General features: G+C 39.3%; 5 protein-coding genes across 11 annotated transcripts; 1 reads left to right on the top strand and 4 right to left on the bottom strand.

Annotated features, from left to right (window-relative positions):
• Positions 1–2,491: 2,491 nt before the first annotated feature.
• LOC131321553 (hyoscyamine 6-dioxygenase-like) lies at positions 2,492–5,177 on the bottom strand. Its single transcript, XM_058352449.1, has 4 exons — positions 4,925–5,177; positions 4,081–4,331; positions 3,631–3,949; positions 2,492–3,020 (listed from the first exon to the last, which is right to left on the bottom strand). Exons 1-4 carry the CDS (start codon positions 5,117–5,119, stop codon positions 2,772–2,774), a joined length of 1,014 nt encoding a protein of 337 aa, XP_058208432.1. The 5' UTR covers positions 5,120–5,177; the 3' UTR covers positions 2,492–2,771.
• A 1,615-nt stretch (positions 5,178–6,792) lies between these two features.
• LOC131332182 (uncharacterized mitochondrial protein AtMg00810-like) lies at positions 6,793–7,998 on the bottom strand. The gene has a single exon (XM_058366261.1). It carries the CDS (start codon positions 7,996–7,998, stop codon positions 6,793–6,795), a length of 1,206 nt encoding a protein of 401 aa, XP_058222244.1.
• Positions 7,999–10,224: 2,226 nt separating this feature from the next.
• On the bottom strand, positions 10,225–16,028 carry LOC131321486 (uncharacterized). 6 transcript variants are annotated; one of them, XM_058352443.1, is made up of 6 exons: positions 15,885–16,028; positions 15,647–15,773; positions 13,128–13,300; positions 11,810–11,908; positions 11,570–11,721; positions 10,225–10,740 (listed from the first exon to the last, which is right to left on the bottom strand). In XM_058352443.1, the coding sequence occupies exons 3-6, from the start codon at positions 13,296–13,298 to the stop codon at positions 10,353–10,355; spliced, it is 810 nt and encodes a 269-aa protein (XP_058208426.1). In that variant the 5' UTR covers positions 13,299–13,300; positions 15,647–15,773; positions 15,885–16,028; the 3' UTR covers positions 10,225–10,352. The 6 variants fall into 6 exon arrangements, with proteins under 6 accessions (XP_058208426.1, XP_058208428.1, XP_058208431.1 ...); XM_058352445.1 differs by having other exon boundaries at positions 15,671–15,773; XM_058352448.1 differs by having other exon boundaries at positions 13,128–13,302; positions 15,705–15,769; positions 15,885–16,023.
• Positions 16,029–17,018: 990 nt separating this feature from the next.
• Positions 17,019–21,512, bottom strand: LOC131321460 (CDT1-like protein a, chloroplastic). Of its 2 annotated transcripts, none has more exons than XM_058352441.1 (7): positions 21,273–21,512; positions 20,129–20,248; positions 19,797–20,031; positions 18,484–19,185; positions 17,748–17,949; positions 17,574–17,664; positions 17,019–17,417 (listed from the first exon to the last, which is right to left on the bottom strand). In XM_058352441.1, the coding sequence occupies exons 1-7, from the start codon at positions 21,407–21,409 to the stop codon at positions 17,360–17,362; spliced, it is 1,545 nt and encodes a 514-aa protein (XP_058208424.1). In that variant the 5' UTR covers positions 21,410–21,512; the 3' UTR covers positions 17,019–17,359. The 2 variants fall into 2 exon arrangements, with proteins under 2 accessions (XP_058208424.1, XP_058208425.1); XM_058352442.1 differs by having other exon boundaries at positions 20,129–20,415; positions 21,273–21,407.
• A 111-nt stretch (positions 21,513–21,623) lies between these two features.
• On the top strand, positions 21,624–24,568 carry LOC131321444 (protein KINESIN LIGHT CHAIN-RELATED 1). Its single transcript, XM_058352440.1, has 2 exons — positions 21,624–23,424; positions 24,119–24,568. The coding sequence occupies exons 1-2, from the start codon at positions 21,743–21,745 to the stop codon at positions 24,360–24,362; spliced, it is 1,926 nt and encodes a 641-aa protein (XP_058208423.1). The 5' UTR covers positions 21,624–21,742; the 3' UTR covers positions 24,363–24,568.
• Positions 24,569–27,090: the final 2,522 nt, after the last annotated feature.

Genomic DNA, 27,090 nt, shown 5'->3' with positions numbered 1-27,090 from the left:
ATTTTTGAAACTACATTATGACCGGTTTTGGTGGCATAATGTGAGTTGGGTGTGTGTGTTCCAATGGAGATCCGGAATAGCGGAACCATTGTGAGGTTGTGTGCGTTCCCATGGGAACCCGGACCGGCGGAACCATGGTGAGGTATGGCTTGGTTATCCGCGGAGAGGAGCCAATGCAAGATTTTGTGTGCCAATGGGAATCCGGTGCGGCGGAACCATTGTGAGGATACTCGGGAGACCGGAACGGCGGAACCGAGGTTGGGTGTGTTAAACAAATGGTTTTTGAAAGATTGAGTTGTAAATGAAAATGTTGACACGGTCTACGACGAGTCGCGTAGGAGAAACACGGAAATCTTGGACACCAACGATAGATGATTAACGAATATGGATGTGTCATTGTTAGCTGTATATACATGTATCATGTGGAAATCGATGATTGTATAACCTGTTGTTTGTAAGTTATGGGTTAGCGGGTATGGGTTTGTTCTGCTGAGCTTTTGTAGCTCACGGTGTTACCTTTGGTGACCCTGACATATTATATCGGTGGCGACGCTGGTATAATGTGTCAGACTTTGTAGATGATCAAGGTGAGCAGTACACCTTGGAGGCCTTTGGAGCTGAAGAGCTGGCTCAAATGGAGGAGCAGGCGGAGCTGTAGTTAGGGACCTTAGTTTCCCCTCCCTTGTGTAATAAAAGTACTCTCATGAGAGTTATGTTGTAATAATTAGGGCTGTTACGAACCCGACCGGACCGAAAAAGACCGAAAAAATGGACCGATCGGTTCGATCTTCGGTCGGTCCAAGGGAGTTTTTTTTCGGTTCGGGGTGGACCGAACCGAACCGAACCTAGGTCGGTTCGGTCTCGGTTTTCTGGAAATCTATACCGACCGAACCGAACCGAACCGAATGCGGACCGAACCGACCGAACCGACCGAGGACCGAACCGACCGAACCGACCGAACTATATATTTTATATATTTATATAAATTATTTTAATTTTCTGGCTCTTATTGTTTTAAATTGTTAACTTCCAACAAAATTTTGAATGGTTAACTTTTGGCTCTTACTTTTTTTTTTTAGAATTTCATTGCTTGATTTATTTACTTTGTTACTCTCATTGGTCAGATCAAGTATAGTTTTTAGGACTTGACTTGAAAGAGGGGGCCTAGGGGTGATATTACTTACCAATCCAATTTCTTCTGCCTGGATTGGGAATGCTGTTCCACACATTGGCTCAATTCTACACCTTAAATAACCGTGGCTTTTTCTTTTCCTTTTGAATAAAGCGGAGTTGGGCGAAGATGGGGACGTTTTTGCAAAATTTTCCAATCGATTGCTCTCTCTGTTCTAAATTACTTTAACTTCTCCAAGTTATATATAGTAGTGTAGAAGATATTTCCAATCGATTGGAAAAAAAAAAAGAAGGTGAAAGAGTACTTGTGAAAGTTGTAATTGTTTGAGCATACTTGTTGACCACTTAAATAGGAACTTGCACAGGTATTAAATAGGTTATGCACTATTGAACTAGGAGAAAATTTTGTTTCTAGTTAGATGACCCTTTTACTCTTCTATGCTTTCTTTTCAAGTTTCAAGTACCTTTTATTTTCCTAGGTCTTTCAATTCCAACGAGTTAAGCAAAAAAAAAAAAAAAAAATCTCCCATGGCTACTCCATACAATACCAGTGAAGGTTGGAAAAACAAATGGATGTTAGTATTGTAGCACTTCTTTTTATACTCTCCCTGTTGTTGTATGTTAATTTTTTTTTCAATTGGTGTTTGAAAAAAAAAAAAGAAGGTACAAACCGTACAATGGCCCAAATATGGGTGAAAAAATGGCCCAAACATGGGTGATTGACTTAAGGTTGAAAATTGCCCAAATATGGGTGAGAAACATGTGAAAATTGCCCAAATATGGGTGAAAAAATGGCCCAAACATAGCCCGTAGTCTATTGTTAGTTTTTAGAATGGCCCGACTAAGGCCCATTTCGGGCGGACCGAACGCCCCGACCGAACCGAACCCACCCCGAACCGAACCGAACTGAAATTAATACCGGTCGGGATCGGTCTCCGGACTATGTACCCCGAACCCGATCGGGGTGCGGCAAATCCACCCCGAACCGAACCGAACCGACCAAATAACACCCCTAGTAATAATGAGCTAGACTCACTTTGTTTTTGCAATAAAATGTTTTCTTTAACGTACCCAAAATTCGGGGCGTTACAGTTTCCAAGAAATTAAAATCAGTTTTCTCAGACTTTTTTTTCCCTTTAAAGTTTACATAGAGGACAAGCCCTTCTTTTACCGAGTAAGAAGCTAGTTGAAGGCTTCCATGCTACGTACTCTGAGCTATATAATATACTCTGAGCTATTGTCAGCCTATTGAGCTGACGATAAACACACTAGAAGACAAAGAAAACACATATTTATGTGTACTTTTTACACCAATTAATACACATTCACATACTTACCATTGTCATCCCATTGGGCTGATTTTGGAATTTTCCATCATGAAATTATGCTTTATTAACTACAAAACATAGCACAATGAGCTTTTCAAAACCCCCGTTACATATTCTATTTCACATATAGTCGGAAAGGAGAGGATGATGCTTATTTCAAACACATATACGTAACAACGATAATAACATGAAGATCACGGCATGACACAACCACGGTTGTTATACATGTTTAGTCTCTCTTATTTAGCAAGTTAGTAAGCAAGAGACTTCTGAACTGGACACGATGTTTAGCCGCCGAACACAAAAACCTACTTAAGATCGGATCCTAAAGTGCTCGAGCGGATCTTTTTCCTCGTGGGTATCACTGAAGTAAATGTTGTCGAAATCTCCACGTTTGAAAGATTTGTACAGCGGGGGACTCAATTCGCTAACAAGAGATTTGGCTGGTTCAATGACGCTATCCTTGGAAGGAAGGATGAAGCTAGCAACCGTCGTTCGATCGATATTTGAACTCGTGAGCACCCTGTGATATGCACTCTTCAACTTCCCATTGCTGATAATCTACAAAATTGAATGTTTATAAGTATAAAGTAGGTAATGACAAAGTTGTCATTAGAACCAAAAATTGACTGAAAATCACAGAAGCCAACGCTAGGAAAGAGTTTAGGAGTTTATGGCACAACATGAGTAAATACTGTTGGGATTTATCAAAATAAATGTTTTTGTTTTGGGTGTTTTCAAAACCTTTCGACTTTGTTCGTTTTGGGTTTCAAGAGTCGTGGACCCATTCGATTAGGTGCATCAGGGTCTATAATAGAACCTAGATCCAAGCCAGTACACCGAAAATCCAGAAAGCGCTCTCTTTAACAAATCGTTTTGTCACATTGTTACACCATTACTCTATAGAAATGGAATTAACAGCCACTTGGTTCGTTTTGATTCTTTTTAGACTCCATACTCTTTCTTTCCCTTTGTTTATGCGAATGCAGGCAAAAGATCGTTAGATCAGACTTCGTTGAATCCTCGAAACATATATGTTGTAACCCGATGCACACCATTTGAGGGAGCCACTACTGTTTTTCGGAAAGCGACATGGTAATATGACTCGAAGCATTTTCCTCCACGAATTCATTAACCAAACGTAGCATCAGGGAAAGCAGAAGAAAAGTACCTGTAACATGTGATTGATATTAACCACAAAGGCATTAGGATTTGGCTCAACTGTGACCCATTGTTCATCTTTCCAGACTTGAAGCCCAGGCACATCCCCTTGGTTAAGAAGGGTGATAAGGTGTGGATCACCATGTTTGGGCAAGCCCAATACCAAGGTTGGATCAGGACATGGTGGATAATAGTTAACAACAATCAGTTGGCCCTCGCTCAATCGTTCCCCGAAGTAGCCCGATTCGAGGCCCAACCCTTCGCAGTTTAGCTCCAAAATCTGCAAACCAAGGCTTCTCACCTCCATTGAGTATGGTCCAAACACTTCCCTGCGAAATATTGCCCAATAAAGAGAGAGCGAATTCGTCATGATCAAAGGATTAAAAAAAAATCGTTGTGATCAAAGAGTGTTGACAGTTAAAAGTGAGTAAAGCTTACTAGTAGTAACATAGTACTATACCTGTAGCGAGCCGGATTTTCGGGCCAACGGTGAATGTGATCCTCCAAGGGGTGAGAAGGGTGCCTCAAATTGTCTCTCCAGAAATGAAACTTCTCTTTGGGGAAGTCAATGCTTGTTTTGAGCATACAACCACTCTGATGGGGATCCTCAGAGTAAAACCTCTCTTTCTCCTCCACAGGCAAATCAAAGAACTCCTTGGCCACCACCAACGCATCCTTCATTAACTCTTCCGACACCCCATGGTTTCTCAACTGCAAATTTTTTTGTTTTTCCCAGAGTAATACTCCAATTGGCTACTCTATTTTCTTGATCTTATTACATAAAAACGTCACAGGGACGGAGGGAAGTTAATGGGTGGGGAGGCCCGGACCTCCCACCCTTGCTGAAGTATGACTAGATCCGCGTTTTCTCGTACCACGAGCCGGCCGGCTTTGGCTTCCAGATAGCAGATCCGTGGGGTTTTTCGCCGGTGATTTCATCTGCACATGTTTTATGCTTATGGTTTGAGCTAGGTTTCCCTTTGGATGCTCTACTACTAAATCGTGGACAGATCCTATGCCGACACATACCGTTGGTCTCTTTGGATGCTCTACTACTAAATCGTGGACAGATCCTATGCCGACAAATACCGTTGGTCTTTTTATGCAGTATGCGTTGTAGAGTCTATTAGCCTATAGTGCTTTTGCAATAGCTCGTATCTTATATTTTGGTAACTTTGGTTCATTCTTATTTATTGCGAGGAAATCTTTGCCTTTAAACATTTGAATGAAATGAATTGACTGTTGATTTAAAAAAAATTAAAAAAGCATGTCTAGATAACATTAAACAGTACTGAAATTTTCACCTGAAAGAATCCATATTCATGGCTAGCCTTGATGATTTCCTGAATCACGTCACTCCGATCGCCGAGGAGATCAATTACCGGAATAGTCTTGCAGGGAGGAGCAACTGAGTTACCGGGTCTTTGTTCCGGTGGCAATATATATGATTCCGGCACCACTGATTGGATACTGCACCTGCTTGAAATGAGTTTCACCATGGTTTCAGTTATCTTGACGAGTGGCGCAAAAATTTGGGAGCTTTAAAAGATGGAAAAAAGTAAAAAAACCTATAATGGGGACAAGCTTTCCTTGTCTCGTGTCACTGGCACTTGTGTTTCTGACAGCAGTAATGCTACACACAGCAAATGTGCACAGATTTTTTGCACAGATTTTTTATAGGGCTCACTACGGATTCCATAAAAATAATCCAAGCCGTTCATTAAATGTAAAACATTTTTTCAAGGGCCCTCGCAAAAAATCAGCTCAATCCGATACTCATAGATGCTTGATTCAATCATTTAAGTTTTCATTCGAATCTCAGGATAATGAAAAGTTAAATGATTGAATCAAACACTTATAGACATCGGATTGAGCTGATTTTTTGAGGGGGCCCTTGAAAAAATGTTTTACATTTAATGAACGGCTCGGATAATTTGTGTGGGATCCGTAGTGGACCCCTGTGCACAAAATCTGTACACTTTTGCTGTGTGTGTTGCATTTCTGTTCTGACAGTGGTGAAATACGGGTCATACTTGTCTTTCTAGAGAAGTCACCGTAATACAACAAATGTGCACAGATCAAGATAAGAACTGAATGAATTATTTTTATCAGTAACGCTACACGCACAGCAAATATGCACAGATTTTTTGTGGGATCCATTACGGGTTCCACACAAATAATTCGAGCCGTTCATTAAATGTAAAACATTTTTTCAAGGGCCCCCGCAAAAAATCAGCTCAATCCGATACTCATAGATGCTTGATTCAATCATTTAAGTTTTCATTCGAATCTCAGGATAATGAAAAGTTAAATGATTGAATCAAACACTTATAGACATCGGATTGAGCTGATTTTTTGCGGGGGCCCTTGAAAAAATGTTTTACATTTAATGAACGGCTCGGATAATTTGTGTGAGATCCGTAGTGGACCCCACAAAAAATCTGTGCACAAAATCTGTACACTTTTGCTGTGTGTGTTGCATTTCTGTTCTGACAGTGGTGAAATACGGGTCATACTTGTCTTTCTAGAGAAGTCACCGTAATACAACAAATGTGCACAGATCATGATAAGAACTGAATGAATTATTTTTATCAGTAACGCTACACGCACAGCAAATGTGCACAGATTTTTTGTGGGATCCATTACGGGTCTTACACAAATAATCCGAGCCGTTCATTAAATGTAAAACATTTTTTCAAGGGCCCCCGCTAAAAATCAGCTCAATCCGATACTCATAGATGCTTGATTCAATCATTTAAGTTTTCATTCGAATCTCAGGATAATGAAAAGTTAAATGATTGAATCAAACACTTATAGATATCGGATTGAGCTGATTTTTGGTGGGGGGCCTTGAAAAAATGTTTTACATTTAATGAACGGCTCAGATTATTTGTGTGGGACCCGTAGTGGGCCCCACAAAAAATCTGTACACAAAATCTGTGCACATTTGCTATGCGTGTAGCATTACTGTATTTTTATTTCCTTGAGTTTCAATGGAAGAATACAACTATACATAGAGGAAACGGATACAACCAAATTGGAAGGAAAATAATTAGGAGAATAAGTCTCCTACAATAAAGGTAATAATTGATCCTAAACCGCCTCTGAATAGAGTTCCTGCCATAATGGGATTGATTTTGTTCCGGTGGGTGATATCCGTTAATACTCCCCCTCAAAATGGAGCATGGAGGGACGTAATGCCCAGCTTGGATGTCAAAATACGGAAATGATCAACACCCAAGGCCTTAGTGAAAACATCGGCTAATTGGTCAGCTGAGGCAATGTGTTGAAGGTGAAGAAGACCTTGTTGAACCCGTTCACGAATGAGATGGCAGTCGATTTCAATGTGTTCGGAGCGCTCATGAAAGATCGGATTCCGGGCGATATGTAAGGCTGCTTGATTGTCACAATGTAAAGTAATTGGGGAGGATAGTGGAACTGCTAAATTGTGAAGCAAGGTGTGAAGCCATAACAATTCGCAAGTGGTCGAGGCCATGGCCCGATATTCGGCTTCAGCGGAAGAGCGGGACACGACACTTTGCTTTTTTGTGCGCCATGAAACGGGGTTGGTACCAAGAGTAATGAAATAACCGGTGGTGGAGCGACGAGTCATGGGACAACTGGCCCAATCCGAGTCAGTGTAGCCAGTAAGACTGAGGGCCGAACTGGAAGAAAAGAGTAGGCCATGAGAGACAGAGCCCTTGAGGTAGCGAAGTATGCGAATGGCAGCATCAAAGTGAGGAACCCAAGGTGTATGCATGAACTGGTTGAGTAAATTGACGGCGAACGTGATATCGGGGCGCGAAATAGTGAGATATATTAGGCGCCCGATGAGCCAGCGGTAGGAGCTTGGGTCTGAGATGGGATCACCGAAATCAGTTGAGAGCTTAAGATGTTGTTCCATAGGAGAAGAGGCTGGACAGCAGCCGGATTGCCCCGCGTCGGCGAGGATGTCAAGAACATATTTGCGCTGATTAATGAAAATACCTTTGGCAGAGCGAGCCACTTCAATGCCTACAAAATATTTAAGCTTCCCAAGATTCTTTAACTGAAATTTACTCGACAAGAATTCTTGTAAGCGGCGAATGGACAGTAAGTCATTGCCTGTAACAAGCAAATCATCAACATAAACAAGAACAACGAGAATAATAGAGCCAGTTTGCCGAGTAAATAGAGAATGATCAGCTTGGGATTGTGTAAAACCATCCGATAGAAGTACTGTGGACAGTTTAGAGTACCAATTATGAGATGCCTGTTTGAGTCCATAGAGGGACTTTTGTAAGTGACAGACACGGGTCTCCCCTTGTCGACCATATCCTAGAGGAAGAGACATGTAAACAATAAACATCATCGTCAAGGTCTCCATGCAAGAAGGCATTGTTAAAGTCTAATCGGTGTAGATGCCAGTTACGAGTAGCGGCAATAGCCAACACGCAGCGGACAGTGACCAATTTTGCGACAGGAGCAAAGGTGTTATGATAGTCCAAGCCCTCAACTTGAGTATAGCCTTTGGCGACCAAGCGGGCTTTGTAACGTTTTACGAATCCATCTGCTTTTAATTTAGTTTTAAAAACCCATTTACAGCTAATTGATTTTTTTTCCAGGGGGAAGAGGAGCAAGTACCCATGTTTTGGTTTGTTCAAGTGCATTGAGTTCATTAGAAATAGCAGCATGCCAGTGGGCGGGCATGCTTTGATACCATGATAAGAACTGAATGAATTGTTTTTATTTCCTTGAGTTTCAATGGAAGAATACAACCATACATATAGGAAACGGATACAACCAAATTGGAAGGAAAATGATTAGGAGAAGAAGTCTCCTACAATAAAGGTAATAATTGATCCTAATAGATGGTTGCCTTTGAATAGAGCTCCTACCATAATGGGATTGATTTTGTTCCGGTGGGTGATATCCGTTAATAATGTGGGGCCCGTTTCGGGTCCCATACAACAATCCGAGTTGTTCATTAAATTCGAACGAGCTGAGCAGATTGTTGATTAAGCTCGGTTTGAAGACTCACGAGTTTCAAAAATACTCACTCCGTCCCAATTTACTTGTCTCAGTTCCATTCTAACTGGATTAAAAAACTAGTTATATCTTTAAAATGGTAATGAATTTTATATCCAATATGAATATTATTTGATAGATCTCGATTTGTTCTATAATTCAATGTTTTCGAAATCATCTAAAACATTATAAATTATAAGATAATAATTAATTGAAAAATGGCACGAACTCCCAAAAATGACAAGTAAATTGGGACGGAGGGAGTATGTTTTAAAACTTAGCTTGTTCATGAGTCGAGCCCTTTTCAAAAGCGTTTTAATAGAGCCGAATACGACTAGTTTGAATTTTTTATACATCACAAGTAAAACGAGCCAAGTAATAGCATGTTCGAGCTTGGTTTGGATTATGAGCTTCAAAATGTAATAGTTTCTTTATTTAAGAAACAGACTTTAAACGAGTTTTTAACGAGCAAACACAAGCTCAAGTTAACTTGGTTTGTTTAGCTGCCCTCGTAATAAAATTAAACGAAAAGACAAATGAAGCAGGTTGGTGTATGATATAGACAAATGGAGCAGGTTGAATTCAGCAAACCCACTTCGGCACTTCCCAATATATACGCATTAACATTTAGTTGTGCTATGGGAAAAGGAAAAAAAAAACAAAAAACAGCTTCACAAGCATTCAACAGAACAAAACTGTCACAATGTGAAGACAATCTTGGCATAATCTCTCCCTCCACCAAAAAACAAAAAAAGCAATGATTTACTTGGGTCAAGAATTCGGAGAGCCATATACGAGGAGAAAGGAAACAGTAGGCAAATACCTGACCACTTAACGGGGGTTTCCGCAAGTCAAAAAGTTGACAAGTTTCGTCCTTATTAAAAAAATTCACGATTGTTAATTTTACGCCAAATTTTTATGTATTACTATTAGTTAATTTGTCTTGATGAGAGGAATCGAAAAAGTAAAATATCCAAGAAATATCGAAAAAGTCAATTTTTTGGATGTTTCCAAAATTACTTGTAAAAATCATACTAATTTTTTTACTTTTTTGATTCGTCTAATCGAGACGAAACAATAATAATTTGGCGCAAAACTAACAAACACAAAAAAAACTAAAGGCGGACAAAACCAAAAAATTGTAGTTGTAACAAAACAATAACGGTAAATAACAGTATCCCCAATAACAACTTCTGTTTTACAAGGCAAAGGAAAACGATTGGCAAACCACAAGAAAATAAAAACTCTTCTTCACTTCACCATCCTTCATTCCTTCTATGTTTTCCTCTACCTTGTCATTTCCATCATTTCCCTCCTAAACCACAGTCCAAAGAGGGCCTTAACAACACAAGCTCAATGATGTATTTCCAGTTAGGTATTCCTCCAAGTTCCAAATCAGAACACAGTGATTTTGAAGCAAAACTGCAGAAGTATTCCTCTTCGTAGCTATGCAATCAAATATATCATTTTGATTCTATCTTTTACCATTTAAAGATGTATCTATACCCTATAAGGCCTCAAGCACCATATCAAATATTCAAATGCTAAATCCAGTCACCGAGGCATTCACATGAGAAAAATGAATCAGAAATCAAAATGGACCGGCCAAAAAATCAATCAAAATTGAAAAATCGTCCATACACTGTGTAGACATACACAAACCTATTGCTCATAACACCAGAGAGAGAGAGAGAGAGAGAGAGAGAGAGAGAGAGAGATTACAGTTTAGAAAAGCCAATTGACACTAATGTTGCCAAGCCAAACGAAAAGTGGGAGTTGAGCCAAAGCAATGAAGAGCAAGACGTAATGATGCCGGCTCGAGTCGTAACTCCTCACCTCTGCAAAAAGAACTCTCTTCATAGTCTTCACCAAGAAGATGCCCATGCACAAGCACGTCCATGGCATCAAAAAGTAGTATGAGTAGCTCAACACTATTTTCCCCAGAACAGCCATACACAATCCAGTGAAAGTATACCCAGCGTAAGCGACAATGTCCAGAAGTGGTGCCTCCCCGCTACCCAATGAAAACAATGACATTTTCAGCAGGGAGACTTGCAAACACCAGCCCACCAACCCCTTGACGAACAGCCAATTCAGGGCTTCTGGGCTAAACCTGCATCAAAATGAAGACACATTGCACATTAAACACGTGACAAACACATGCACACAGAGGGAGAGGGAGAGGGAGAGGGAGAGATGATGTTGCGAAAGTAATCCATATTAGAGACTATACTATTTTGTGTTTTCTTATGATAATTAAATCCAAGAATTTGATCATGAATTTAAAATCAGCAATCCATAGTTAGCTGTTTGAATTTGTCATGAAATTTTCGGTTTTCATGGCTGAAAATCCGCGTTTGATTTTCACAAGAAAAGCGAGGGGAACCCAATAATCTCATTTGTTTCCAGAGTCAAATGCAGTCGCCACTGAATTAATATCAAAATTTTGAACAGTAGTCAAAGGGTTGAGATTCTTGAGAACACGAAAATGACCACATTTCAGAGAAAGGTACAAGGACGCTTCTGATGCTCTCATCTTTCCAGTACATGGAATGCGCGAGATTCGTTAGTTCCAGGAAGCAAAATTAACTTTTAGAAACCATTTGGATAGCATTAGTTGCAGTAGTTGCAGCAAAATCCATTTCATAAACAAATGCTAGAAAATGGGTATTACTTATGTTGTTGCATCCATAACAAACTGCAAATGCTACAAGATCGGCATGATGTAGGGGCTAACCAAAGATCACTTTCGATTCAGCAAGGTATAAGTAATGTGCATTTGGTTTTACGGACCCACTAAATGTAGACATTGCTTTTTCATGAAAAACCACAAATCAGGTATAAGTAATGTTCATTTGGTTTTACACTTTTACGGACCCACTAAATGTAGACAATGCTTTTTCATGAAAAACCACAAATCATACAGTGATGCTACTACTTACTTTCCGCGGAGGCCCAGTGAGATTCCAGCAAGAACAATATAGGTACCAAATGCCATCAATGGAATATACAAGTCTGGTGCATTTATATCATAGATTGGGGGTTTATAGGAAAGCCTGCCCCCCACCGGCTCTGTTATCCTTGTCCAATGTCCCTAAAGGATTGGAGAAAGAGAAGATCACCACTATGAAGGACATAATTAACCATCTAGAAGGTAAGAAAATAGTGGAAGAAGGAATTACCCGGTGCAGAAATGGAAATAGGACAACCTTCAATTTGTTCCTCACATACTGGTCATTAACTTGGAAATAGTATTGGGGATCGGAGAAGTACCTACTAATCTATCCATTTAAAAAAAGATGAAAATGTTAGGAAAGTTGGAAACCAACCACAAAATCAAATATGACCATAGAACTCATCAAAACAAGCGCTTAGAAGGTTAAAATCATTTCATCAATTGTATAAATGCAGTAACAAAACAATCAATATAGACATGCATGTATAATCCTACACAAAACCCTTATGCTTTTGGCTTTAGCCCTCATAGAATTGTGAATACACAACAAAACATATAGCGGCCCACCACTACATATCATGACAATCTGATCACAAGCACTTAAACTACTAATGCAAAAGCTTATTGCTGCCTTTCTTTTGATGTACTTATATTCGATATTATCCACTTAATCTGCATGTTACAATGAAAGCAAATGGACAAATTCAAGGTCCCAAGCAAGTCCAGCTTGCCCAAAATCGAAGTTGCAGCTAACCCCAGCTCAAAAGCTCAAATCTCCAGATTCTCCACTAACCACTACCCAATGACATAGCTGAAGAAGGTCACTGCCTCATTTGATCAGATAAGATGCCATTGGGCTTTCCCTTGAAGGCAAGGCCATTACATGTCTGAAAGACAAAGGGATCTACGAACTTTTCAAACAAAAAAAATACATATCTAAGGGTAATAAAAGAATCAACATTCCTTCAACAGAAGTAGCAGAAAAGACCGACAAAAACAATCACACTATGATGCACCGACACGGACACCGATACCAATACCAAAATGGACACCGAAACCGACACCGGGACACAGGAATTCTAAAAAAATGGGGATACGGACACGGCGGGGGACACACCACGTGTATATATATATATATATATTTATATATATAAATAAATAAAAATTATTGTTTAGCACCCAGGAATTTTAAAAAATTATAATTTGGCCCCAATTTTTTCAAAAATTACAGTTTGGCCCCCCAAAATTTTAAAAAAAATTGCAGTTTGGCCCCTGCCGTGTCCCCAGCGGTGTCCCCGCCGTGTCCCCATGAAAAATTCAAATTAAATTATGGGACACGCCACGTGGCGTGTCCCGTACGTATCCCCGCGGTGTCCCCGTGTCCGACACTACGATACCTCGACCTCTAGAGGTGTCGGTGCTTCATAGCAATCACATAACTAGAGAGTAGAGACGGTCACTGATCCACCATCATCCTTTCTGTAACAACATGACCGAAGCCAAAGGTACCACTTCAGAATTCATAACCTTGGCATGCTACTTACATTGCTTTGCACATACTCGGAACTTGATCCTAAAATTTTCTCTCCATAAGCACCCAGTCCACCTCTTATAAGCCCTGAACCAGCTCCAGTAAATGCATTCCCAAATGGATTTGGCTGTGGGTGTAGAGGTGGTCTTGGCAACCCAGGCTGCCCTCCCAAATTATCATACATTTCTGCAATGAGACATGAACAAAGGAAGAAACATCAGACCACCTTTGCTAGAGGGTAAAGTGTAACCACATTTTTTGGACAAGTTCCAGAGCATAACTCTCTTCTAGCAGGAAAAAAAAAAAAAGAAAGAAAAAAAAAGAACTGAAGTACTACATGAAAAGAAACATAGCTACAGTAGTTTTGGTGCTAGCCTGCTGTGCTACATTGTCACAAATCTTTACAACCTCCTACCAAATCAAGTCCCAATGACAAATGAACATGTCAAAATAAGAAGCTGATGAAGATAAATGCAACAATCAATACCTCAGACACATACTTAGATTTCCAAGGTTAAAAGTTCCTCATAACCCAAACATTGCAGGCAACACAAAGCACATCTCAGCTATATAATTTGCAATAGCACTCTATCTCCCACATGCATTCCTTTTTTATTCGTTCCTAGGTTTCATCTTTTTTGTTTCTAGGAGGCTGGAACATCACAAATACAATGCAATGAAGGACTGCACCCCACCACAAGCAAGTCGAACATAAGCTCAGTTAAATTACCCACTCTACGCTTAAGGCCTAATAACCATACAAGCTTTCATATGAAAATTAACAGATCAGAAAAAATATAGAGATATTCCCTCTAATTCAAATGGAGAATGTTTGGAAGACGAGATTAACGTTTTGTACCCAGAAACTCTTTTCCCACCAAATGTAACAGAGTGGACAAAAAATTCACAATATATAATCCATCATAAAGCAAGAAAACAAAATTCTGACTAATTCTCCCCAGCTTCTTGATCTATCTTTCCAAGTAATCACATAATAAGCAGCTATACATTCTGAGGCATCTGATCATCTGACAAAAGTTAATCTCTTCCACGTTTAAGTTGAAAATTCTTCAAGAAATATTCAAAAATGTGTTCCAACTTCTACCGAAATCAAAAGATTGTACAAGAAGCTATGTTGAACAGATCTACTTCAAAAACCCATCTATTGACTTTCTAATAGTGTGGAACATATATCAGAACTTGGGAAAAACTAGTCCAGAGGATTCGTATATAATGTCGTTCACGTGTAGTGTTTAATATATGCTCAACAGTTTCAGAAAATGCTGCCCTAATGGTTTAGACTTTAGTCAACTTGTTCAAAGTTTCTAACGAACAGAAAATGCAGGGGACATATATCAACTCACGACAGAGGAATCCTTAGTCTTTTAAATTCATATGCCATCGCTTGCTTACTTCTTACTAGTGTATTTCGAGCATAGTTGTCAAATCGTGAATTGAAATGGTCATTTTTTGAATGGTGAATCGAATCGAATGGTGAATCGCTCCGATTCGGTCATGAATTCTACAAATGAAAGATTTAGGCCTAAATCAATAAAAACCTTCTTCTAAATGATGATTTGATAATAATGTGGAGTATTAGGTAAGCTGTTTCTATTGCAACTACCAAGAGATGATGATTCGTAAATCCTCCTTATGGTTCTTTTTGTACAAAAGAGTTATAACTTATAAGTACAAAACAAACCCTTGGAAGGTTTATAGGGTTGTTATATTCTCATTATCTTCCTCATTTTCAATTCAACTTCGTAATAAATCTCCTTTTCTTATTATCTATCCATATAACATAGACAAAAAATGACATAACAATACTAAAGACCTTAAAAAAATAGTTAAAACCCTTTCCAAACAACAAAAGAAGCAAAACAAGAGTAAAAAATGAATTTCGGAAATTTTAAGCGAATCGAACAATTCATCGATTCACTTCCGATTCGCAGCTATTTCTGATTCAAGCAGCCTATTCGTATCGATTACCCACTGAATCGTTCGATATGATTTATGAATCGTACAATTCTGACAACTATGATTTCAAGGCATAAGAACACATCAAAGCAATACAACAGTGTGCTTCGGCTACTGCTTAATGCATTTCAATTTTCAACTAAAGTTACGTCATGCAAATTCCTATCAAGAATATATTTACATCGAAACGAATCAACGATATAATTACTTTACCTCCATCCTTTACAAGACTTTGCTACAAGTTCCTTAACATGAGAAACTTGATATCTAAATCCAAGAGAGACCGGCAAAGATATAGTGATGTATCCTAATTTGCCGATCAAAAATAAATACGGAATTTTCAATCATTCTCGACACCATAAGCTGGAGAATTCAGCAAACGAATGTACAGAGTGAAGAAATCCAAGTAACAAAGGCATAAGAGAAATCTTGAATAGCAGCTAACCAAGTATAATGCTTACACGACGGAATCAAATTAACTGAGATGGAAATAGATTCAGATCGCATAAAAAGGAGTCACGAGGAATTCAAGTCGCGATGTAATATGTAACGTACACCAGTTCAAGAAGAGGGAAGTACATGCGCGCGCGCTGTGAAACCCCAAACAGTTACCTTTTCAGGTTTATTGAGTTTCAGCCAACCTGCGTTTGAAACCCTAGGAGCGAATTTCTTCTGTAACTTCCTGGTGAAGGAAAGAGCAAAAGGGAAAAAGAAAGGTCCGTTTAATCTAAGTGAATACTAGTATAACGGGGAATTTAGACGAATATAGAGAGAGAAAGGATATCGTACTAACCAGATGGAGAGAGAAAGAGAGAGTTGAAATGAGTCGATCTGAGGACGCGAGGATCTGATCTGCGTATTTTCCAACCGCTTACGAGTTACGATCGATGCTTCTTGTTGATAGGAGGGAGAGGGAGAGAGAGAGAGGCGACCTACGCGGCGTCTTACCGAAACTCCAACCCGGCACCCGGTTTAAAGTGTTGTTCGGCTCTGTTTGGAACATATGGAAAGAAAAAGAAAAGAAAGGAAAATAAAAGAGAATGAAAATGAGAGGGAAATAGGAGGAAAAATTTACTGTTTACTATACTCAAAATCTTTATTTTCTTTTCTTTTTCTCTACAACCAAATAATAGGAGGGAAAATTCTTTCATTTTCCTTTATTTTCCCTGAGTTCCAAATAGAGCCTCTATTTGGAACTTGTGGAAAAGAAAAGAAAGAAAAAGAAAATAAAATGGGAGGAAAAAGAAAGGGAAAATTTACTATTCTTAAAACTTAAAATTGTTATTTTCTTCTCTTTTTCTCTTCCAACCAAACAATAAAAGGAATTTTTTTTAGTTTTCCTTTCCTTTCCTCGAGTTTCAAACAGAGTGTTAGGATTTTTGTAATGTTGCCTTAATTCAGATTTTTTTCTTGTTTTTTAGTTACGAAAAATAACCACTTTTTTGAAAAAATAATAATTAAAAATTGGCTTGTTTTGCTTAAAATTGGATATTTACAACAATATTTGGGTAAAAGTAATAAAATTTTACTTTTTCGATTCATCTCATCGAGACGAATTAATAATTTACAAAAAATTGGTGCAAAATTAACCAACACGATTTTTTTTAATAAGGACAAAACCTTCAAAATGTGCTAAAAGTTAAGCGAAACGGGGTCTAATTTCTCATGGACATTTAGATTACCAATACCAATTAAAAAAAATAGAAGACCAATTTTTCCTCGATTGAACTCACAACTATATACCAATGGGCTCTAACTCAGTTGACATATCTTGTTTTTCCCCATGTGGAAGACCAAAGTTTAATCCCTGCCGTGAGCGATTGTGGGTTTAGAACTATGGATAGCCTCAGAATATTTTATGACTAACTTATTAACCTCCACTAACTCTCCATTGATGTATACAATATTGAAAAAAAAAACAAAAACAAAAAAAACTCACAACTTTATAACTGTTTAAAAAAAAAACCTCCCAATTTTAAGAAGGGACTGTGTGAAAGATAGTTACATCTGACTGAACTACTCAGATAATTTTTGCTTAAAACTATCAATGACATAACAAAAAGTACACTACATCAGACATTCAATCTAATCAAAGGGGCTTGAAATGAACAAGGGACGAGCCAATTACAGAATATATTTACAAATAGACAAAATGTGCAATGGCATCATGTGCAACATCTGCTCCCTTGATTAACTTCTTTATATATAGGAGGAGGATAGATCATCTTCAATAACATCAGGATGTTAAATTTCCATGCCTTTGTTATCTCACTTTATTTCCACCAGTTTTGCATGCATCAACTCCGGACTTGATATCATATTTATGCTGCCAGAAATCACAAACTCTGAAATCAAACAACTAAAACTTGTAAAGAGCTGAGTCATTTGGATCTAACTGATCGTTCGTTCTTGTATTCTTTCAACCATCATACGGAACTCAAGAGTTTGCCTACAAGACATACAAGTATGGTAAAAGGCTCACCATACGAGAACATCACCACTAGATGCCGACTTCACGTAAATTGACTCAGGAACAAGTTCTTGCAACAGTTCAAGTTCTTCTTCAACTTCTCCTGTGAACACAAAATAAAAGGGGTTAGCTTTAACAGAGCTAGAAGAAGTGTCTGCATTACTGATGGTAAGAATCACGGCTTACTTCTATCAACAACATCTAGGTGATTGGCTATTATCCTGTGCATAAGCTCCTCTTTTGTGATAACAGAACGCTTCATCGACTGAAATAAGAAATGAATCGCATTGAAGAGTTTGGGTAAGCTGGCAACCATCTGTTGCCGCTTCTTCGCTTGTGAGATGGCTGGATCCTGCTCCTCTGTTGCTTTCTTTTCTTTCTCTCTAATCTGCAGAGATGCAAGTCAGTCAGTTTCTTGTTTCAACTGCTATGCATTCACTGTAACAACAAACTTTGGTTTCACTCTATTTTAAGGAAAGCATAGATTTAACAAAGTTCTTCTCCAGACCCAAAAAGGCATAAGAAACAGAAAAATTGACCCTGGACATGCTACAATTTGAAACTAGATTTGACAAGCCTCCTAGTACAAAAACTACTCTATACCCATCTATTTCCTATCTGTTATTTTCGCTTCTTTTCTTGTTTTGCGCTGAAAGTACACATTTGCAACACTAGTAAATTTACTTCTATAAATTATAATCACCTCCATTGTAATTACAACATGAGTGACATGACGCAACTTGTGAGGATCCCCCTGGCCTGCTTTGCTTCAAATGATGCAAAAAGAGGACAGTGAAATCTATATTGCCCTTCGCACTACATAGATAGCACTACATAGATAATGATCCAGCATCACGAAACATTTTAAGATCAAAGGTGTTCAGAAAAGGATTAAAGCACGACAAATGCACCATAGGCTTACCGATTGAAGGAGATTCTCAGGAAGGATTTTGAAAATATCGTTCTCAACTGATAATCTTCCGATACTTTTGACTTCATCTTCTACCTTAGCACTTTTCACAGGATTGTCAAATTTCAATGATCTTCTGAGATGTGTAAGTCTAACTAATTTGCTGGGTGAGTTGGTTGAATCATCACTTGGGCACATGTAACCCCTCTTCTCTGGGTGCAATGCAGGTGAGACATTCGTCAGCTCTACTGGAGATGAGGCCAGTTTTGAAGGACTTTCACAGATGGTAGCATTCGCAATAGAAGAACAGACTTCATTTTTTGTGGAATCTATCTCAGTACTTGGAGTTGTAGGTGGATGATATGGCTGCACACTAGTTTCAGAAGCCGCAAATGCTAGCGATTCCTGACTTCTTGGTGGTTGTAAAGAAAATTCATGAAGCGCATAAGAGGAGATCTCTCCAACACGTGGCTCTGAAACAGGAAGAACCAAAGGCTGTGGAGACACAATTGATTTTTCTTGGTAATCAATGACTTTATTGCGTGAAACTTGCATTGAAAGGTGCTTCCGGAAAGACTGAGATAGATGGGATGCTCTAGCAGGCTGCGATTCTGCAAGTACAGCAGTTGATGTCTCGCCAAAGGATGAATTTAAGGCCACATCTTGCTTTGACTGATTGAATGGCTCTGGTAGTGCTGCTTCTGGCACTTCTCCCTAAATGAGCAAGATGTTGTCAATGACATAGGGTATGCCGAAAAGGACAGACATTAGCTAATGTTTAGACAAAATCATATCCTCCAGACTACAGCAAAAACTAATTTCCAAGTCTTTCCCAAATGAAAGCAAACGGGAGATGGAGAATGCACACTTCAGGTAGGTTCCAAATGAAGAACCTTGTAATCGATAATGGACGGGGTACCAAATGTCTGCAAGGAAAAGCTTACCATCCGCTAAAAGGTAAGAGAGAGATGAGCACAAAGCAGGCTTTGCACTAACATAGTTTCCTAGGTTGAAAAAGGGAAAGGTGGATGCCACTCAATCCAATTAGCATCGCTGATACTGATTATAGTGTTTTAATAGCATTCCACACACTAAGGTAGTGAACAAACTCAATGATTTACAGCTTCAGTAACATATAGTGCTGAAATGGAAAAATGTGAAACCCAACAGTCGCTTTCGAGTAACAATGCCAGACTATGTGCATCAATGCAGCATCAAGTATCATTAAGTTTAGGACAATAGACAAGTAATCATAGAAGTGCAAGCAAGCACATTTTAGCAGCCACAGTTAAGAAATGCTTATAGAAAGTAAAGAAAATGTATACCTCAGGATGGGCTTTAAAGAAGTCCAAAAGCCTAGCATGAAAGACATTCCTCATCTGTGAATTCCAACTCGTTGGTTTTAGCTGCTCCTCATCCTTAATTGCATAAACATTTAGTGTAACATGGAGATCTGGCTTCATACAACTAGTCTGTTCATCATGAATTAGAACCTTCTTTATCTCAATCACATTGGGTAAAAGAAACTTCAATTGGGCTAAATGAGCATACGAGAACCTCCTACAGATTACATAAACACAATATGTTAAAAACAAAATATTGCAAAATTAAATGGATATAATTCATCTGAAAAAAATAGTAGAGAGTATTTTTTTACCTATCTGTCAAATATTCTATTTTGGGGCGAATGTTTGTATATGTGGACGTAGAGCCCTTCAACCGAAGCAGCCGAATTGAACTATCCAAGCTATCAAAGAACTTGCCCAATCTCTCAAACCTGAAGACAAAGTCTACTGCATCAACAACACAATGATTGATGCCATGGTCTAAAACGTTGCCCAAAAGCACAATTCCCCATAGCTTTTTAGATACCATAATGATATTGCAAATTTTCATTGAATTCCAAAGACTTCCAAAATTTCCATCGATTTTACATGTCACTCACTAAAATTTACAGAAAAGTACAACATAAACAGCCCAAAAAATTTTTGAACATAAATAAGGAGAATAGAATACCCAAGAGACAACAATGGCCAACTGACCAAACCACATTCAACAAATCCACACAAAAAACAGCAATTAACAAACCCCAGCTCCTCTCAAATTAGCATCTCACATAGTTCACCAAAAATCAATATCCGAAAAGTTTTCAATCAATATAACTATCTTTATATTGTACATATTGTTCTGTAAACAAAATATTTTAATATATCTGTATCACCGCCCGTGATGGACACAGGAGTCGTATTACGGGGGATCAAATCACAATTCGTACATTAACAACAAAATATCATCCTTATATAATACTAACAGAATTTTGAGGGGACCTTTCTTCATAATTTTTACAAACAAAATATAAAATGTAGTAGAAATAATGGGATATTTGGGAGGTGTGTGGGGACCTGGCGGCTTGACCCCCATGGTCCGCCCCTGAATTCACCTCTAAATAGGGCTGCAAACAAATCGAGCTACTCGTGAGCAGCTCGGGGCTCGGCTTGTTTACAAGCTAGCCGAGCTCGAACACTGCAAAGCTCGGCTCGTTTACGCGTCTGCCGCTAAGCTAAAATCCTGCAGCATACCGAATAGAGACAACAATGGCCAACTGAACGAGTCACATTCAACAAATCCGCACAAAAAACAGAGATTTACAGCACATAGTTCACCAAGATCGATAAAAAAAAAAAAACAAACAAACAAACACAAAAACAAAATAAAATAGAAGTGGTTGAAACCCAGATAATGTTTCACCCAAGGTTCACGGAAAAAGTCCAATAATGTTCTCAAATTAGAATGGAACTTACTTTTCCGGAAGCTTTATCGACCCATCAACCGTCTTCTTCGGATCCACTTGATCTGACTGTAACGGCTTTGACAATGATGATGAAGAACGAAGTATCTTCTTCGACCTGAACAAACTGAACAATGAGGGGTCCGACATTGTCGTGCAGTTTCGGAGATGGGGTAGTTTAGAGAACGGCGACGATGTATAGGTAGGGTTTTTGGCGCGAGTGAGGCGGTTTTTTTGGCGCGGGTGGTTATCCGGCTGAGAATGGGCTCTCTTCCAATTATGGCCGGTTTAAATTGGACCGTCCGAAACCTAACCGGGTAGACCCTGGTCTTGACAAAGACTCGCGTTTCAGAGTGCGGTCTTTGATGTGCGAGTTTTTTATTCCAAAATTGTGCAAAGGTTTTCCCAAGGGTTTAACGACCGACGTTGCAGAATCCAGAAGACCCCGACTTCTCTTCTCTTCTCTTCTCTCTACCATCCGCCATGAGAAGAGCTTCATCCAAACTCCTCCTCTCTCATCGCAAACTCCCTTTCTCTCTCCTCTCCAGAGACTTCATCACCCAAATCTCCACCGCCACCACGACCCATGACCCCAACCACCACCCAACCCTAACCCACCTCAAACCTACCAAATTTCCCTCGTCCGACATCAAAACCCACCATTTCCAGACAAACCCATCTCACAATTTCAACACCCTTGCGGATCCACACCCCTCTCCGGGTCAGATATCCTCAAGACAACGAAAGATCAAAGAGAAATCACAAGTAGATGAGGCTTTCGAGTCGGCCGAAACCGCAGAAGAAATGCTCAGAGCGTTCAAGGATATGGAGGCCAGTTTTGATGAAAGGGAGCTGGGTTTGGCTTGTTTGAAACTAGGGCTCAAGCTTGACCAAGAAGGTGAGGATCCTGAAAAAACCCTTTCTTTTGCTAATAGAGCTTTGAAGGCTTTGGATAGAGATGATAATAGAGTTAGTTTACCTCTTGCTATGGCTTTACAATTGTTGGGTTCCTCCTGTTATAGCTTGAAAAGGTTTAATGATAGTTTAGGGTACCTTAATAGGGCTAATAGGGTGTTAACTAGGTTAGAAGAGGAGGGTAGTTGTAGCGTTGATGATATTAGGCCTATTCTTCATGCTGTTCAGCTCGAGTTGGCGAATACTAAGACCGCAATGGGGAGGAGAGAGGAGGCTCTTGAGAATTTAAAGAATTGTTTGAGCATTAAAGAAATGACTTTGGGGGAAAACAGTAGGGAACTCGGCAATGCCAACCGGGATTTGGCAGAGGCTTATGTTTCCGTTTTGAATTTTAAGGAGGCGATGCCATATTGTTTGAAAGCGTTGGAGATACACAAGGGCCAATTGGGGAATAATTCGGTGGAAGTGGCGCATGATAGGCGGCTTCTTGGGGTTATCTATACCGGATTGGAGGAGCATGAAAAGGCGCTGGAGCAAAATCAGTTGTCGCAAAAGGTTCTGAAGAATTGGGGTCTTAGTTCTGATTTGCTTCGGGCAGAGATTGATGCCGCCAATATGCAGATTGCATTGGGGAAGTACGAGGAAGCCATCAATGGTTTGAAGGGTGTTGTTCAGCAAACTGATAAAGACAGTGAGGATCGAGCCATGATCTTCACTGCCATGGGGAAAGCTTTGTGCTATCAAGAGAAATTTGGTGACTCAAAAAGGTGTTTAGAGATTGCTTGTGGGATTCTAGACAAGAAAGAAGCAACCTCCCCAGTAGAAGTTGCTGAGGCATATATTGAGATTTCGATGCAATATGAGATTATGAACGAGTTTGAAACTGCAATTTCGTTGTTAAAGAGAACACATTCCATGCTTGAGAAGCTCCCACAAGAGCAGCATTCAGAAGGAAGTGTTTCTGCACGGATTGGGTGGTTACTTCTTTTAACAGGAAAGGTGCAGCAGGCGATTCCTTACTTGGAGAGTGCAGCGGAGAGATTGAAAGAGTGCTTTGGTTCCAAGCATTTTGGTGTGGGGTATATTTACAACAATTTGGGTGCTGCCTATTTGGAACTAGATAGGCCCCAGTCAGCTGCACAGATGTTTGCAGTAGCCAAGGACATCATGGACGTGTCCCTTGGACCAGGCCATGTGGATACAATTGAGGCTTGTCAGAACCTTTCAAAAGCGTATGGCGCCATGGGAAGGTTAAAAATTTTCCAACATGTATTTGCTGATTCTTTTTTTGCATTGTAAATCTAGTCCGATTAGTGAATGCATGCATATCACATTTCGTTGAGGGAGATACAAACTATTTTATTGAATGGTTATTTTACGTTGCAAATCTAGTTGGTCAGTTGATTAGTGAAATCGTGCGTAACTGAGAAGGCGCATGTGCTACTCCCCTTTTTCCTTCTTGAATACTCGCACGTGATCTTTCTTTCGACCACGGGGATATTATGGGTGACCTTGTTCCCTCAGACAGGGAGCCTAATCATAGGTCCAATCTGCGAATGGTTCATTACATAAATGATAAATATGTATAGTGAAATCTGGAATCATTCCTTAAATTGTTGGTCAAGTGATGGTTATATCGTAGGTCCCCCTACACGTGGAATACCTTATGTTCAGAAACAATTTGTTAGTACCTTCTGGACAGGACGTAGGTATTTGTTCATATGGTTATTAAATAAACAGGAAAATAAATTTTTTGGATCTGATTTAATGAGGTGAAATAAGAAAAATGAAACCTTGAGAGTTGTTTCCATGTTAAGTATATCTTGTCGGGGCCATGCAAATTTGGCTGTTACAGTGCAACACAATAGCTTTCTGTTTCTGATCTTTTTCAATATAGGGGTAAAAGGATATATTTCGTTTGAGCTCATTTCTTGGATTTTGCAGCCACCCCCTTGCAATTAAATTCCAGGAGCAGGTAGTTGATGCTTGGGAAGGCCATGGTGCAAGTGCGCATGATGAACTCAAAGAAGCTCGACGACTTCTTGAGCAATTAAAGAAGAAAGCTCAGGAAGCGTCCTCAAAGGAACCTAACATAAGGGCCTTGCCATTGCCCCGTAACAGTCAAGTCTCTACTAGAAACTCCCAGCCAGCTGTTTCTGTTAGGGAGAAGTTACCAGGTGCAGTTTAGTGTTTTATTGAACAAACCTGCTGCACAATCAAGAGCAATTCTGTTTTCTTCTAAAAAGTGAGGGTTATTTGTTTTTAATCTTGAAGCGAGGCACTTTTACGTCATTTTTGCTGATTGTGTCTGCTCCGATGGGGACTAATTGAGTTGTATTTCAAGCATGTGGGCGAGGGTATTGCCACGGTTCTATTGATTGGTTTCACGCTAAATATTTGTTGTGTCGACCAAGAAAATGCCCCTGCCAGAGGGCTGGTTTGGTCAGCTTGCTTTAGTTGCTTATCTGCTCAAAATAAGCAATAAGCAAATAAGCTCGTTGGGTGAATCATGTGTTGTGCTTGTCAGGTGTAGAACCTCTTCCTCGTGCTTTTGTTATCGATATTTGCGACCAACTTCAGGTATACGTTATACCCCGCCCCTTGTGCTTAATCTATATCTATTTCCAAGTACTAGTGGTGCAACTTTTGTTCTTCACGAGTTCGTCTTCTGAAGTTTACAGAAGTAACGATCTTTCCATTAGCTTAGGTATGTTCTCCCCCCCACCCCCCCCCCCCCCCCCCCCCCAAAAAAAAAAAATTTTTTTTTTGCTTCTTTTGGAGTTTCATTTATGGCCACTTGGCTTTAAAAAACCCACTTTTCTTTTCTTCTTTCTTCAACAGAATTCCTGTCAACTGCCCAATTTGTCCAGTCCTATTTGGCTTGGATGTAGACTCTCAGTAATGGAGAGACGGATGTATGTTGGGGCATATGGGGGCCATGGCCCCTGTTGTTTCGGGGTTTTTTTTTCAAAAATAAAAATAATATTAATTATTTTTTATTTTTGTTAAAAACACATAGATATTGTATTTTGTATGAAGTGTCGTTTAGACATTTAAATACTTTAAGAATGTGTTCGTTTTGAGTCCCAAAACTCAATCTCTCTCCACATATGGTCTCTCATAAGTTCTACCATTATCAATTTCATCTCTCTCTCTCTCTCTCTCTCTCCCCTTGTTACCCAAAAAACCTTCCTCAAAACTTAAATCAAACAAACTATTAGATTTTCGAATTTTGAAATTTCAAAATCTTCTTGTTCATAGTTTGGTCCCTGCATTTACGACATCCTGATTCCATCCCTACGGTAATGGGTATTTGAAAAGTACTCAACACCAGGCTGTGACAAATACAAACGCCGCTTGGACACCCTAAGTCACTCTTTATCACTCCAACCCTTGAAAGCATCACAGAACCTGCAAAAGTGCTTGTTAGTGAATCGGATCGCCAACTGTTCATGTATGAAGTACGTTGGTAATTACATAGCCATGACTGGTAATCCTAAAGGAATGGCACTCGAGTCGTCTAGGCTCTGAAATTAAGTTTGGAAGAACATGTGAAGACTGAAGACTACAAAAGATCGATGTGATTTTGTTGTAATAAAATGAGATGTCATGACAGATTTGTGTGATGCATGATATCTATATTTTCTGAGTGAAATGAGCTTTGTATAATTGTCAACTGCATTTGAGTATCGAGAAATCTACCTGTAAAGATTCGCAAACTATTCGATCGGGACGGCTCACAATCGGTTGCACGTAGACCACTTAACCTCGTCAATTTCAAATTCTGTTTTTCATATCTTCAAATGTTAAAACTTGTCCCACATTGCTCATTTAAGTCACCGAAACTTGGTTAATAAAATCTAGAAGCTACTCCACCCATTGTCAATTGGTTTTAGGTTGGAACCCTCCAAGAAATTTAACATGGTATCAAAGCTAGGTCTTGGGTGGCCTTACATCGTGTGATCAAGTCTCAATCGCCCGAGTCAATCATCTCACCTTATCAATTAATACCTCCACGTGCATCCGGGCCCCATGTAAGGGGTCGCCCGGGTAAAAATCTCCTAGTTTTCTCAATTCGTACCTCCACGTGCATCCGGACTGCACGTGAGAGGGAGTGTTAAAACTTGTCCCATATTGCTCAATTAAGCCACTCAAGCTTAGTAAATAAAATCTAAAGGCTACTCCATCTATTGCCAATTGGTTTTAGGTTGGAGCCCTCCAAGAAATCTAACATCAACACTTATGCCACGTGTGAGCCGGCCCTGATATTTTTTGGGGTGCCTAAGGCGATTTAAGATCGTGAGACCCTTTATGCATTATACAACAAAATGACATTGTGACCCAAAAAAAAAAAAAAAATCAACTTGGAAAAAAAATTTATTACTATATATACAACAACATAAATTTTAAAAGCACTTAAAAGATCACTCTCTCCTTGCATGTGTAGCGGCGAAAATACTGATTATGCTTGTATTGTAAAATCAATTTTCATTTATTTGACATGCTCATTTTGAATACATATAATTTTATAGAACAATATATATTGAAGACTACATAATTTTTGGGGCCCCTCATTTCAGCAAAAGTTTTGGGGGCCAGGGCGATCGCCGTGCTTGTCTTTGTTCAGGACTGGCACTTTGTGAGGATTGGCTTTGACTAGTGAAGGAGACGTACGTGCTCCTTGCAGTTGTAAATTATTAAGCTCAATTATTATGTGGGGGGTGTCTATGGATGGTGAGAGATCACAGAGAGACAATTTGAGTGTGAGAGATTGTGTGTAATTTTATAAGTTAATTAAATAAATCAGTGAAAACAATAGGTTAGCTGACGAATCTGGCTGTCAAGATCAGCTCAATCGAACATAATAAGAAATTTGAAATGGAATTTTAATTTTAAGAAGAAAAAAAAGGCCATGA

Source organism: Rhododendron vialii, chromosome 1a, assembly GCF_030253575.1.
Source record: "Rhododendron vialii isolate Sample 1 chromosome 1a, ASM3025357v1".
Classification (NCBI taxonomy): domain Eukaryota; kingdom Viridiplantae; phylum Streptophyta; class Magnoliopsida; order Ericales; family Ericaceae; genus Rhododendron; species Rhododendron vialii.
This window is presented reverse-complemented; position numbering and strand designations above follow the sequence as displayed.

What these genes read in the sequence shown, in the direction of transcription:
- LOC131321553 (XM_058352449.1), bottom strand. Translation starts at nt 5,119, where the DNA reads ATGGTGAAACTCATTTCAAGCAGGTGCAGTATCCAATCAGTGGTGCCG. An exon ending in GAAAATCCGGCTCGCTACAG is followed by an intron (nt 3,950 to 4,080) that starts GTATAGTACTAT and finishes AATATTTCGCAG; the next exon opens with GGAAGTGTTTGGACCATACT. An exon ending in ATATCAATCACATGTTACAG is followed by an intron (nt 3,021 to 3,630) that starts GTACTTTTCTTC and finishes TCAATTTTGTAG; the next exon opens with ATTATCAGCAATGGGAAGTT.
- LOC131332182 (XM_058366261.1), bottom strand. Translation starts at nt 7,998, where the DNA reads ATGCCTTCTTGCATGGAGACCTTGACGATGATGTTTATTGTTTACATG.
- LOC131321486 (XM_058352443.1), bottom strand. Translation starts at nt 13,298, where the DNA reads ATGTATGATAATTTGGGAGGGCAGCCTGGGTTGCCAAGACCACCTCTA. An exon ending in TATTTCCATTTCTGCACCGG is followed by an intron (nt 11,722 to 11,809) that starts GTAATTCCTTCT and finishes CCAATCCTTTAG; the next exon opens with GGACATTGGACAAGGATAAC. An exon ending in TCACTGGGCCTCCGCGGAAA is followed by an intron (nt 10,741 to 11,569) that starts GTAAGTAGTAGC and finishes ATTTTGATGCAG; the next exon opens with GTTTAGCCCAGAAGCCCTGA.
- LOC131321460 (XM_058352441.1), bottom strand. Translation starts at nt 21,409, where the DNA reads ATGTCGGACCCCTCATTGTTCAGTTTGTTCAGGTCGAAGAAGATACTT. An exon ending in CTGAGAATCTCCTTCAATCG is followed by an intron (nt 17,950 to 18,483) that starts GTAAGCCTATGG and finishes GCATCTCTGCAG; the next exon opens with ATTAGAGAGAAAGAAAAGAA. An exon ending in AGTGGTGATGTTCTCGTATG is followed by an intron (nt 17,418 to 17,573) that starts GTGAGCCTTTTA and finishes GATTTCTGGCAG; the next exon opens with CATAAATATGATATCAAGTC.
- LOC131321444 (XM_058352440.1), top strand. Translation starts at nt 21,743, where the DNA reads ATGAGAAGAGCTTCATCCAAACTCCTCCTCTCTCATCGCAAACTCCCT. An exon ending in GCGTATGGCGCCATGGGAAG is followed by an intron (nt 23,425 to 24,118) that starts GTTAAAAATTTT and finishes TGGATTTTGCAG; the next exon opens with CCACCCCCTTGCAATTAAAT.